Source organism: Apium graveolens, unplaced genomic scaffold, assembly GCF_009905375.1.
Source record: "Apium graveolens cultivar Ventura unplaced genomic scaffold, ASM990537v1 ctg4796, whole genome shotgun sequence".
Taxonomy (NCBI): Eukaryota; Viridiplantae; Streptophyta; class Magnoliopsida; order Apiales; family Apiaceae; genus Apium; species Apium graveolens.
The window spans coordinates 140324-155025 of NW_027418693.1; the positions used below are offsets into that span (position 1 = coordinate 140324).

The window sequence follows — 14702 nt, forward strand, 5'->3', positions numbered from 1 at the left end:
ACAGTATAACCCTTGCTGTCATCTCCAAAAGTAATACTTCGGCCAACTCTCTCGTTGAACTCTGTGAGTAGGGTAGAATCACCAGTCATGTGTCTTGAACAACCACTGTCCAAGTACCATAGATTCTTTCTGTTTCCCTGTACACATCAAAATTAAATCAAGTTGATTTTGGTACCCAAGTTTCCTTGGGTCCTGCCTTGATAGCTTTCTTTTTCTGTTTCTTAGGTTTGATCTCATTTGACTTGGGGATATCAGATTCATCCTTAGTCATTTGAGTTGGACCTTTGAAACCATTCATTACAGCAGAATTATCATGCATATTTTGATCAACAGGGAATGTTATGCTATTGGTAAACATGTTATTCCAGTAAGGCATGCTAAATGGTATTTGTGGCATACTAAATGCAGCATAATAAGGATTAGGTGCAAATGGCATATTTGCAAACTGTGCATTCATATTCTGTGTAGACACAGCATTTATAGGCATAGAAGGCATGTCATTCATGTTGGGAAAATGAGGTGGCACAGATATGGAAGTAGGCATGGCAGTTTTGCAATTAACAGACAAATGATTTACACTACCACACTTGACACAGATTTTTCTAGGAGCATATTTATCAGGCGTGTAGTTATTATGCTTGTTAATTCCTACTTTACCATTTCTATTATTTTTCCTTTTAGCCTCTGTTTTAACCTTAATCTTTTCCAGTCTGTCACTCAATTGCTTGAAAATCATATGAACAACATTAGCCTTTTTCTCCTTCTTCACTTGACTGGATTCTCCTGAAATGAAGTTTTTGGAAACTGATACATACTTTTCATTTAACTTGGCAAGTTTGGTTTTACTCACAGGTTTGCTTACAGCCGATGGATGAGGATTTATGTCACTCGACGGATAATTCTTTTGGTTATCCGACGGATGACTCTCATCATCCGTCGAATCCACATCTGTTAGAAATCCCTCAACCAAGTTGGATTTCAGCTTCTCCTTATTCTTCTTCCAGGCTGCATTACAAAAGGACTCAATACCTTGAACTTTGGTGATTTGAGCATGAACATCTCTAGATGTTTTCCATGCCTTAATCATCTTCTGTTCTCGTTCAAGATGCTTCTTCAAGATCTCTTCTTTCCTCAAGGACTCAGTTAATTCATCCTTAGCAATTTTACACTCAATTCTCAATTTTTCAAATTCAATGAACTAAGACTCTAGCACATTATTCCTCTCACTTAAAAACAAGTTGTTTTCTCTGATTTTAGCATTTTCCTTAGTAAGAGACTTAAGTGTAACACGCAAATGATATAATTCTGTAGACATGTCATTTATGACATGAATACACCCAGCTTTAGATAAATGTACAAGGTTAGTAGTGATTACCTGATTACTTGAAGAGCTTGTCTCTATTTCATCAGACTTGGCCATTAGGGCTAGATTGACATAGCTGACATCCTCATCCTCATCCAGACTGTTAGATATATTTGATAATGTCATGTCTAATATGATTTATGTTTAGTTTTCAGATCTTACATAAACAGGACAAATCAGTAATTAACTGAAATCAGCACTTAACTGAAATCAGCACTTATACTGAAGTTAGAACTTAAGTCATCAGTACTTAAGGTTCATGAGATATTTATCAGAAGATAATATCAGGACTTAAAGGAAACGTTCAGATAAGGAAGGCGGCTGATTGAAAGGAAAAGAAGATCAAAACAAACATAAGAAGAGATATGCATGAAGAAGGAATTCAATGAAGAATAGAATACTTGGAAGAAAAGATATCTGATTGATATATTTTAGGAAGCAGAATTATATTCCATATCAATTAGCGATTATCTTGTAACTGTGTAGTATATAAACACAAACATAGGGTTTATACTATAAGTGTTATCATTATCGAGAAGATTATTCATTGTAACCCTAGCAGCTCTCGTGATATTTGTTCATCACTGAGGAAGGACAGTTCCATACTGTAACATAATTTATTGCTTTGAATAAAGTCTATTTTCTGTTACTTGTGTTATTAGAATTCGATTTGATTGTGCTATATACTGTATTCACCCCCCTCTACAGTGTGTGTGACCTAACAAGTGGTATCAGAGCCTATCTGTTAACATACAAACAATTTAAGATCCAAAAACAATCATGTCTGAAGTAGAAACTCCAACTAAGCCCACCAAAACTGAAGAACCTCCAAAGACACAAATCCATAGCCGATATGAGGCTATTAGAGTTCCCATATTGAGACCATCTGAATATGCTATATGGAAGCTGAGGATGACTATGTTTCTGGAAGCTACAGATCCAGAATATCTTGATAGAATCAAGGAAGGGCCTCACAAACCAACCAAGCTCGCTGTTGCAGTTGCAGATGAAGCAACAAAGTCAGTACCAAAGGAGAAGAGTGACTACACTGCTGAAGATATCACATCAATTTCTAAGGATGCTAAGGTACGACACTTACTGCATAGTGCCATTGATAATGTAATGTCAAACAGGGTAATAAATTGCAAGACTGCAAAGGAGATATGGGATGCCTTGGAAACAAGATGTCAGGGAACTGATACGATTAAGACGAACAGGAAGACAATACTCACTCAAGAGTATGAACACTTGGACTCAAAGGCTAATGAGTCATTGACTGAGTTATATGATAGATTTGTCAAACTCTTGAATGATTTGTCACTGGTTGATAAGGAGTATGATCTTGAAGATTCAAACCTTAAATTCCTGTTGGCTCTTCCTGAAAGCTGGGATTTGAAGGCAACAATAATAAGAGACAACTATAATCTTGATGAAACGACTCTTAATGAAATTTATGGGATGCTCAAGACTCATGAACTTGAGATGGAACAAAGAAGCAAGAGAAAAGGAGGAAAGTCAAGGACAGTTGCTCTTAAGGCTGAAGAAGAATCCCCCAAGGCAGCTACCTCAAGGAAAGGCAAGTGTAAAACTCTCTTCACAAAGTCTGATACTGAGTCATCAAGTTCTGATAGTGATGATGACTCAGAATCTGAAAGCTTGCCTGAGATGGATGCTGATGAAGAGATGATGAAGCTGTGTGCCCTTATGGTGAAAGGAATCACAAAGATTGTATACAGGAAGTTCAGGAAGGGAAAGAAGTTTTCCAGGAAAGGTGCAAGTTCTGATAAGAAGAATTTCAGAAAATCTGAGGGCAAATGAGGAAAGTCTGACAGAGGAGATTATACAAATGTCAAATGCTATAACTGTGGTGAGAAAGGCCACATATCTCCTGATTGCAAGAAAGTGAAGAGTGACAAAGGCAAGGCTCTTGTCACAAAGAACAAAAGCTGGACAACCACCTCAGATTCTGAAAGTGAGGAGAATTATGCCTTGATGGCAAATGCTGATATGGCAAGTGCTGAAAGCAGTTCTGAAGCTGCTGAGTTAAAGGTACCTCAAACTACTTATGCCTTTCATACTGATGATATTAATGAGTTGAGAAGATATCTTAAAACCAAGTTTATTAGCTATAGAGATCAAACTTTAACATGTGAAAGATTAACTTCTGAAAATCTTGCTTGCAAAAAGAGGAATGATTATTTAGAAAAAGAGTTAGTCATGTTCCATCAAACTCAGAAAGATAGAGATGATACTTTCTATGTTAGGGATGAAGTGCCTAAAATGAATGAATCTCTAAAAGCTGAGTTAGAAAAGGAAAGAGAGATTATCAGGACTTGGACTAACTCTGGCAGAATAACTCAGAATTTGTTAAGTAGTGAAAACTGGAAAGAGGGCTTAGGTTATGGAGATGATAAGAATGATAAAGGAACTGTAGAAATTAAGCCTATAGTTGTTAATCAAAAATCTAAGTTAAAGCCTGTTAACTTTGTAGCTGTAAAGTCTGATAATGAGAAATCAGAAGTTAAAAAGGAATTAACTTCTGATAAACTAAAACAGGAAAAGACAACTGAAGTAAACGTAGGCTTAATGACAAAGAAGCAACTTAAGCATAAGCTGAAAGATGTTAAGAATGCAAACAAGGTAAAACCACCTAGGAAAAATAGGAATGGAAAGGAAGGTGTGAATAAAAGCAATGATTATAAGCCTGTTCCTGATGCTCCTAGAAAAACGTGTCATAACTGTGGAAGTTCTAATCATCTGGCTTCTTTTTGCAGGAAGAATAAGAACATAAACTCCTTACCTTCAAAGTCAGGAGTTAAGAGTCAGTCTGTTAGATATAAGCCACAAAATCCTTGTTTTCATTGTGGTAGTTTATGGCATTCTATTTATACTTGTAAGGAATATCATAGTTTGTACTATAATTATTATCAAATAAAACCTTCTTTAAAGAAAGTTACCATTGTTCCTTCTAGTGTAAGTTCTGATTCAAAGTCTGATAGTGTAAATTCTGATAAGAAAAATGTTAACATAAACTCTGATGCTAAATCCGCTGCAAATGTTAACAAACTTAATAAGGCCAAAGGATCCAAGCAAGTCTGGGTCCTTAAAACTAATCATTAGTGGTCTTTGTGATTGCAGGGCAACAGGAAAAACATCCTAGTTCTGGACAGTGGATGTTCAGGACATATGACTGGAAATAAAGCCCTGCTATCAGATTTTGTGGAGAAGGCTCGCCCAAGTGTTTCTTATGGAGATGGCAACATTGGAAAAACGTTGGGATATGGCAATATCAATCTTGGGAATGTCATCATTAAAGAAGTAGCTCCGGTCTCAGGACTTAAACACAATCTGCTGAGTGTTAGTTAAATCTGTGACAGAGGTTATCATGTGGATTTCTTTGAAGAACACTGTGAAGTTATTAGTAAATCTACAGGTAAAGCTGTTCTGAAAGGATACAGGCATGGTAACATCTATGAAGCCAAGATTTCAACAAGTACTGATGGTTCTGTAATCTGTCTGATGAGTAGAGCATCAATTGAAGAAAGCTGGAATTGGCACAAGAAACTCTCTCATTTAAATTTCAATAATATAAATGAACTAGTCAAGAAAGATCTTGTGAGAGGACTGCCAAAGTCAGTATTTGCTCCTGATGGCCTTTGTGATTCTTGTCAGAAGGCTAATCAAAGGAAACCTCTGACATTGCTCATGTTAAACCTTCAAAGTTACTCCTACCAGGATTCACCAAAGCCAAACAGACTCAACCTTTGAAGACTACTGTAAGTGGTTTTGAAGCAAGAGTGGTTACTGGAAAGGAAGCAAGAGATAAATCTGGATTGGGTAGTGCTGATGAAAGAAGAATACTGAACACAACCAATGATCCAATTTCCTTAAGTGAACCAGGTATTGGAGCAACTCCTGAAAGATTGAATCAACTAGAATCTGTACAGATGGTTTACCATACCTACTTGAGAGAACACATCTTGTTGTACTTCATGACAGATGGTAGGGTTTATCATATAAGGGAAAATTCCATTCCACTGAAGTATTTTGAAGAATTGGAACATGTATTATTCTTACTTCAAGTGAATGACAAAATAACAGAAAGTGCTGCAAACTATTTGAAGAGTCAAATTCAGAGATAGAAAAGGCTTTATTCTGTAAAGTCTGACAACACATATCTTCCAAAGTACAGAGATCACAAGGGTGATATTGTTGAGATGAAGCCTAACTCTGCTAAGATTATAACTACCTTTCTGGGTTACAAGGCTGTAGAATTCAATCTTGAGTCTGACAAGGCGTATTTGATCAGACTGGATCAGGACATAAGGAAAGCTAAAATTAATGATCTCAGGGCTGCAATCTTTCAAACTGGTGAAGATTCTGCAGAACTTAAAGATGCTAAAAGGAGGATGATTGATGAACTCAGATATGCTGAGAGATGTTTAATAAGGAACTATCTCAGAACAACTCCTGACATCAGAGAGATCAAAAAGTGAAGCCAAGTCAAGATCTACAACTGCTCAAATTCTGATATGAATACAGACTGAAGTTGTTATCAAAAGTTAAAGTTGGTAAAGCTTTAAGGACTATAAGTTGTAGTTATCTAGTCAAATTCTCATGCATTTGTACTTAATGTTTTTGACATCATCAAATATCTGTTAACTTGTATATTATGCTAATTTACAAGTTGGGGGAGATTGTTAGATATATTTGATAATATCATGTCTAATATGATTTATGTTTAGTTTTCAGATCTTACTTAAACAGGACAAATCAGTACTTAACTGAAATCAGCACTTATACTGAAGTCAGAACTTAAGTCATTAGTACTTAAGGTTCAGGAGATATTTATTAGAAGATAATATCAGGACTTAAAGGAAACGTTCAGATAAGGAAGGCGGCTGATTGAAAGGAAAAGAAGATCAAGACAAACGTAAGAAGAGATATGCATGAAGAAGGAATTCTATGAATAATAGAATACTTGGAAGAAAAGATATCTGATTGATATATTTTAGGAAGCAGAATTATATTCCATATCAATTAGCGAATATCTTGTAACTGTGTAGTATATAAACACAGACATAGGGTTTATACTATAAGTGTTATCATTATCGAGAAGATTATTCATTGTAACCCTAGCAGCTCTTGTGATATTTGTTCATCACTGAGAGAGGACAGTTCCATACTGTAACAGAATTTATTGCTTTGAATAAAGTCTATTTTCTATTACTTGTGTTATTAGAATTTGATTTGATTGTGCTATACACTGTATTCACCCCCCTCTACAGTGTGTGTGACCTAACACAGACCATCTGCTGCCCAGTCATTTTCTTGTGTAATGAAAGCCCTTTCCTTTTATTTGAGCAACTCAAAGTATTTCTGTTTTATAATCCACAGGCTCAAAGTTCTTTTTATTGGAATCTGACTTTCTACACTCACTGGCAAAGTGCCCTGCCAAGCCACATTTGAAATACTTGAATTTTGATTTATCCACCATGTTTCTATTTAGCTTAGCTGCTCCAAAGTTCTTCTTGAACTTGAGCTTGGCAAATATTCTGGAAAGAAATGCTAGATGTTCATCAATATCTTCCATGTCATCTTGGCTCAAAGAATCTTCATTTTCTGCTACCAGCCCCTTGCCCTTATTTTCAGAAACCTTTGAAGTTGATTCAACAATTTTCCAACTTCATCTCCTTCTCTTTTTCTAACTCAGCAACTAGTGCAATGGATCCTCCTTTCTTCTTTCCTCTCTCCATCCTCTCATCTTGCTCTATTTCAAGCTCATAAATTTTTAGGATGCCATACAGTCTCTCCAAAGTAAACTCCTTGTAATCTTGAGAGTTTCTCAATGAGGCTGTCATAGGTTTCCATTCCTTTGGAAGAGATCTAAGGAACTTAAGATTGGAGTCTTTTGTCTGATAGACCCTTCCATGCAATTTCAGAGCATTTAGTAGTTTTTGAAATCTACTAAAAATGTCAGTGAAAGACTCACTATCTTCACTATGAAAGTGCTCATATTGCTGAATTAGTAGCTGCATCTTGTTTTCTCTAACTTGTTCAGTGCCATCACAGATAATCTGTATTGTATCCCAAACTTCCTTGGCAGTTTTGCAATTGATGATGTTGTCAAACATGTCACCATCAACTCCATTAAACATGATATTCATGGCCTTCTTATCTTCCTGACTTGTTCAATATCAGGATCAGACCATTCATGCCTTGGCTTGGGGACAGATGGCTCATTTCCAGTTGCAGCTCTCATTGGTACATGAGGGCCTCTTTCTATGCAATCTACATAGGCCTCATCTTGAGAAAGTAAATGAAGATGCATCTTTACTTTCCAGTGATGGTAATTATCTTTGTCCAGAGAAGGAATTTTGACTCCAACATCCTTTGTTCATCTTACTGTTTTGTTGTGATCTTTAAACTCTTTGTTTATCAAGAGTTTGCTCTGATACCAATTGTTAGTCCCTAACAATGCAACAAGAATTACAGAAGGGGGGTTGAATGAAATTCTTGAAACTTTTTCTCAAATTAAGAGTGTTCTAACTTAGAATATATATCTGTGTGAATTGATATACAAAGTGCGGAATAATAACTTGGAATGAATCAAAACACAAGTAATTAAAAACACAAGTCTTTAAAAACTTTCTGGTGGATTTGAATGTATCCACCAGAGATATATAATATATCAAGAGAACTCTGTGTAGCAAGATTTGCTCACAGCTGCTTACAAATGTGAACAACTAAGTTTTCAGAGAAATGCTAAGAATACAGCTTACAAATGTTTCTCAGAGAATTTTCTTACTTAATGTTCTTGTTGTTCTATTTGCTACTTCTTGGTTTATATATCACCAAGATTACAAAGTAATAAGACAAGATAATAAAACAAAACCTATCAAGTCTAATACTATACTGCTTCATTACTCTATTTCAGCATCTTTGAATATCTTCATAATAGCATGGAAATGGAAATGCTTCTTTGTTCTCTAAAACCCAGTTGAATAGGCTTCCACATTCCTTTTGCATACACTCGACACATATGACTGTGTTGTCACTGTCAACTGATGTTTGAATTGATTATCCGCCGGGTACATGATCATCCGTCGGGCTGTCTTGTTGATCATCCGTCGAGTGGCATTGTTGTTTATCCGTCGGGTAGAAATCTGGCACTTGACTTCATTTCATTTATACAGAATTACAAGACATCATCTATGTACAATTAATCAACCTATTCTGCATATCTAATTAAAGTCAATATGACTTGAGTGCTACTACAGAATCTAAACAAGGTGTATGCAGAAATATGCTACAGACTCATTATTACACAAGCTACTCACTCGATAGATAATTAATTATCATCCGTCGGGACTATATTGAGTCATCCGTCGGGACTATATTCCTTATCCGTCGAGTGCTATATTTTTCACTAAGTAAAATCTACTATGGTGTTTTGTTAATGAAATCATCAAGTTCACAACATATCCACAACAATGTTTTTTTCGTGGCATCTGATATTATTATGAACTTCGATCCTGAACCACAAAGTGTGGAAGAGTGTTAACACTGAGATGATTGGCCAAAATGGAAAATTGCGATTCAAGAAGAATTGCAATCCTTGCGCAAGAGAAATAAATTTGGACCTGCAGTCCAAACACCAGCTGGTGTAGTCCCCGTCGGGAATAGATGGGTATTTGTAGGAAAACGAAATGAGAAAAATGAAATTGTGAGATATAAAGCCCGACTTGTAGCCCAGGGATTCTCTCAAAGACCTGGTTTTGATTACCAGGATGCATACTCTCCTGTGATGGATGGAGTTACTTTTCGTTTTCTAATGGGTATGGCTTGTATGGAAAAACTGGAAACACGTTTGATGGACGTTATGACAGCATACCTATATGAATCACTTGATAGTGATATTTATATGAAAATTCCTGAAGGATTATATATTGAGGACACTAAGCCTCAACATTTATATTCTGTTAAATTACAACGATCATTGTATAGTTTGATACAATCTGGCCGTATGTGGTACAACAGGCTTAGTGAATACTTATTGAATGATGGATATTTTAGTAATCAAGTGTGTCCTTGCATTTTTATTAAATGATCATCAATTGGTTTTGTTATTATTGCTATACATGTGGATGATTTGAATATTATCGGTACTACTGAAGATATTACTAATGCTGCTAACTATTTGAAAAATGAGTTTGAAATGAAAGATCTTGGAAGGACAAGATTTTGTTTAGGTATACAGGTGGAGCACTTATCTTCAGGAATATTTGTTCATCAATCAAACTACACTGAAAAGATTCTTGATCGGTTCTACATGGACAAAGCTCATCCACTAACCACACCAATGGTTGTTCGATCACTCGAGGTTGAAAAGGATCCTTTCCGTCCTAGAAAACAAGATGAAGAGGCTCTTGAACCTGAAGTTTCATATCTCAGTGCAATTGGCGCTCTCATGTATCTTGCAAATAATACACGACCTGATATTGCATTTGTAGTGAACCTGTTGGCAAGATTTAGTTCTGACCCTACTAAAAGGCATTGGGATGGAATCAAACATATATTCAGATATCTTCGAGGGACAATCGATCGTGGACTATTCTTCCCAAACAATTCAAGATTATGGATAATTGGATATGCAGATGCGGGAAACATGTCAGATCCTTACTCTGGGCGATCACAAACAGGTTACCTATTTACATATTGTGATATTGCTATCTCTTGGAAGTCTACAAAACAGACTATGGCTGCAACTTCATCAAACCACGCAGAGTTACTAACAATTCATGAAGCAAGCAGAGAATGTACTTCGCTTATTAACAATGGTACGATATTTGTGTTATGATTATAATAAAAAGATTTTAATTATTATACGATTTCAAAAATATTATTATTTCATTAAAATTTAATATTGAGTCATATGGGAAATATGATTACTGAGTTGAAATCAATATAAGCATTGAAAATTTATAAATGGGTAAAATAATATATATAATATTTAATTAAGTCATATAAAAGTAAAAGAAGAATAAAGATTATACATTTAGAGTTATAATAAAATTTAAAAGGGATGAAACTAAAAGTTGATTAAACAAAAAATAGGTGAAATCAAAGTACATAAAAGAGTGTTTCACTTATTAATAAAAGTTATTAATTATAATAAATAAAGAGATTATAATTATAATATGATTTCAAATTTTTATTATTTCATTAAAATATACTATTGAGTCATATAAGAAATATGATTACCGAGTTGAAATCAATATAAGAATTAGAATTAAGAAGGGGTAAAATAATACGTATAATATTACAAGTCATAAAGAAATTAAAGAAGAAAACATAGGTGATACTTAGAAATCAAGAAGTATAATTAAATATAAATGAGTAATACTTAGAAATCAAGAAGTATACTTAAAATATAATTCTAATAATTATACTAAATAAATGCGGCTAAAAATAATATATTTTCAAATATGAGTCTGTTAAGTATGTATATTAATATATGGAATTAGAATGGTCTTGGTGTCGCTTAGAAATCAAGAAGTATAATTAAAATAGAATTATAATTATTATATTAAAAGAAGTATATGATTCAAAAGGTTAAAAATATATATATATTACTATTCATCAAAATGAGAAGTTTTTTCAAATAGCTAGTGGGGTATTTTTAGCGCCTAAATCTTTGTTATAGTATGTATAATATATTGAATTAGGGAAGTTGGAATACAAAGTTAAAGCCATAAGGGTGAAACAAAAATAAAATGAAATATAATAGAAACAAAATAAAATTAAATGTAATAGAATCATAATAAGATATGTAGAAGTATAACATAACAAAAACTATTATAGTTCGATTAAGGGGGTTTTGGTGGTATGATTTGTTCCGAGGCTGGGTTGCACGTGCTAATTAAGTAGGGCTATAATATAGACTATATTTATTTGATTCATGTATTTTTTTAAAAAATAACCAAATTTCATTAATAATGAGAATCCAATACAAGAGTCTCCACCAGATTAACAGGAGGAGATGTAAAAACATGATGTCAATTAACTAAACAGGTTATTCTAGCAAACTCGTGTGCTACCCTATTAGCTTGATTCCTGATGAAATGAATGAAAATTCCTTCTAACTCTCTAAGATATCTTCGACATTGCTCAAGAACTTCCCCCACTTCAAGTAGATTAATGACTGAGTTTTTGATTCCTTGCACCACCAACAGAGAGTCTGTTTCTAACTCGACCTTGCAAGCATTAAACTGCATGTCCTTGACCCATGACAGTGCTTCTCGAACACCTATTGCCTCCTCTTCAAACACTGATACTGGTGCTCTAAAACAACTAGTACGTCCTACCAATAAAGTATTCTTATGATCTCTCGAAACCATTCCACTGTGAAGTCTGGTGCACCACTGAACAGAGATGCATCCATATTTAATTTCAGAATGCCTTCCCCTGAAGCTACCCCGCGACACCCTTGGGATCCTTGCTTACTCTTGGGAACACTACTGTTTGTCTTATTTTTTGCCCTCACATCTGTAATAACCCCAAAAATTTTGAACTTTTTGTAACGCTTATGAATAGTGATTTTGCTGATTATGCTGAATAAGAAAACTTTTCATGCCACACTTTGTCGGGGTTCTTTTATTGTTATTTTGAGATCTTATTAGTACTCTATATGATATAAAAGTGTATGTAAAGATCGTCAGAATTCAAATTCGAACACTTTGATTTTTCCCGAAAATCACCAAATACCGAAGAATTGAGTATAAGGTAACAGGATAAAAAGGATTTAAATTCAAGGATTATAAGAGAGGATCATAAAAGGAATATAATGTATTGAGAAAGGTTAAGGAAACCCAAGTAATAAGATCCCGGGTATGATCCCTCAAACGATAAACGAAAACAAAAGTTAAGCGAACCGTATAGCAGATCAGCGGTCATTAGCCAAGTAATTAGGAGCTAATCAAAGAGGTTAGTGATGATGATGTCATCAAACCAATAAGAGAGGACAAGTATGGGAAGATGACATAAGAATGATGACCTAAGCATGACCAAAAAGGAAGGAAGTGTGGTTGATTTCAAGCCACACAAAAATCACCATGGTTAAAAGGTAATTAATTAAAACAAAAGGCAAAAACAACCACAAAACAAATCATAACACCAAAAACACAAAGTTGACTTCCCATTTTCAAGAAAAAGCTCTCTGCCCCTTTCATTTTGCAAGGAAAGAAAAACCCAAATCCAAGTTCCAAGCTTTGTTAATTAGTGAGGTAATTATCTAAGGTTCCTTGTACATAGATATAGATGTCCTATAAGTTTAAGCTTCAAATTCCTTCACAATCTCTTCCTAAAATTCATGGAAGAAGAGGGTGAATAGTGTTTTTCAAGAACTTGAAATTTTGATCTTGTGTTTTGTTTAGATAAAGCTTTAGTAAGGATTTTCCAAGGTTGTTCCAAGCTCATTAGTTACTCCTACTCACAAGGAAGGTATAATTCTTAACCTAGCTTTGTTATTGAATGTTAAGAGCTTATTATGAGTAGTATAGTCATTATAGGCTTGGTTATTGTGTATTTAGAGATTGATTGGTTTTGTGATGTTTTGGAGTTGTAAATCCTGATGATTAGTTAATGAACTTAAGTAAGCTCTTAGTTCATGATTGAGAAGTAGTATAAATTGGAAATATTGATTTGTTGGGGCTGTTGTAGTATTGTATGGATGGATTTTGGTTGTATGGTGAATTGTGGTTGAATTGTGGTTGATTTGGAGTAGGATAAAATTTGGTAATCGTGTAAACACAACCGTCGTAATACCCGATTTACTTTAGACTGCTTTTGTTCTTAACATCAGGACCCGTGAACTCACTGTTAGGTTTTGACCATTGCCATTATTAGATAGTTCATGTTACGAGCTTCGTTTTGATATGTGGTTCGTTTGAATCCGATGTACGGTTTAGGAGAAACGACCGTTTTAAGTAACGACGTTTCGCGAACGAACCATTACCCCTCGCCTTACTTTAAAACATTGGTTAATGACCTTAAATGACTAATTGGAGTATGAAACATTTATGTAAAGTGGATTAGGCAGTTGGTAAGGTACTCGCGAAAGAATCTCCTTAAAATTCTTAATGGTTAAATTATTAAAAATGGTGGAGCCGAGGGTACTCGAGCGACTTAAGTGAATTATTAAGCGCAAAAGCGAACGTTAGGGTTCAATTGGTAAAAGTCTAGTTTCTTAAGCGACCGGGTTTAATTTCGACTTATGTTGTTGTTCATATGTTATCGGACCCACTCTAAGCTTAAGTCTATCCGGGAGCACTCATGCAAGTTTTCTACCCGTTATACTGTTGTTGTGATGTAAATATATGTATATGCATTATCTTGTGATAAGTGCATGATTGTTATTAGCAAATCTTGCGATATATTGGAGCATGTGATATGGTATATATGCATGTCTATTTCGTAATCTTGATATCTAATTGTTGATTCAATTGCTTATAAGTTGCATAATACCTATGCTAGAGATAAGCAGTAGTTGCGTATACCCTTAGTATAGGGGACCCAAAAGTGAATATTTTCTAAACCGGGAGTCGATGTTCCCGAGTATATTATATATATTTATATATATAGAGAGATATAGTTTTCAAAACTATTAATCGAATAAGGTTTATTCGATAACTTTATTTTTATTAATGAATATTACTTGGAATATTCATTCGAGGACTTATGACTCTATTTATTCTATTTAATGAATATTACTTCGAATATTCATTCGAGAATTTATGACTCTATTTATTCTATTTAATGAATATTACTTTGAATATTCATTCGAGAACTTATGACTCTGTTTATTCTATTTAATGAATATTTATTTAATGAATATTATTTTGAATATTCATTCGAGGACTTATGAATCCGATTATTTACTAAATAATATTCTTTATTTTATTAAAGAATAATGTTTCGATAATCAAACTTATTTTCGATTATTCAAATAAAGATAGTACTTTCGTATAAGTATATCTTTGGTTATTTAATATTCATTTCAAGTATGAGTTTTAAAATTTTTACTTCAAATTATTTATATAGAGATTATCCTTATGGGAATATTATTAAATAATAATATTCAGATATTTTCTAATATATCGGGACTGATTTATTTTATTAAATCAGCATTACTCCAAACATTCTTAAAATGTTTTCGAATCTCCAAAATGATTTTTAAAAGATTATAGCGGATCCCAAAACTCATTTTTATATTTAAGATCTTCCTTTCGAAAGGGATTTAAATACTCGCTCAAAACCTGGGGGGATCCGGCTCAGTGGT

The 14702-nt window shown here is 34.2% G+C and overlaps 1 protein-coding gene across 1 annotated transcript; it reads left to right on the plus strand.

Annotated features, from left to right (window-relative positions):
- Positions 1–9695: 9695 nt before the first annotated feature.
- LOC141702222 (secreted RxLR effector protein 161-like) lies at positions 9696–10223 on the plus strand. The gene has a single exon (XM_074505913.1). The coding sequence runs from the start codon at positions 9696–9698 to the stop codon at positions 10221–10223; it is 528 nt and encodes a 175-aa protein (XP_074362014.1).
- The last annotated feature ends 4479 nt before the right edge of the window (positions 10224–14702 follow it).

Excerpts from the sequence above, each read along its gene's own strand:
- LOC141702222 (XM_074505913.1), top strand. The coding sequence starts at position 9,696 with ATGGACAAAGCTCATCCACTAACCACACCAATGGTTGTTCGATCACTC.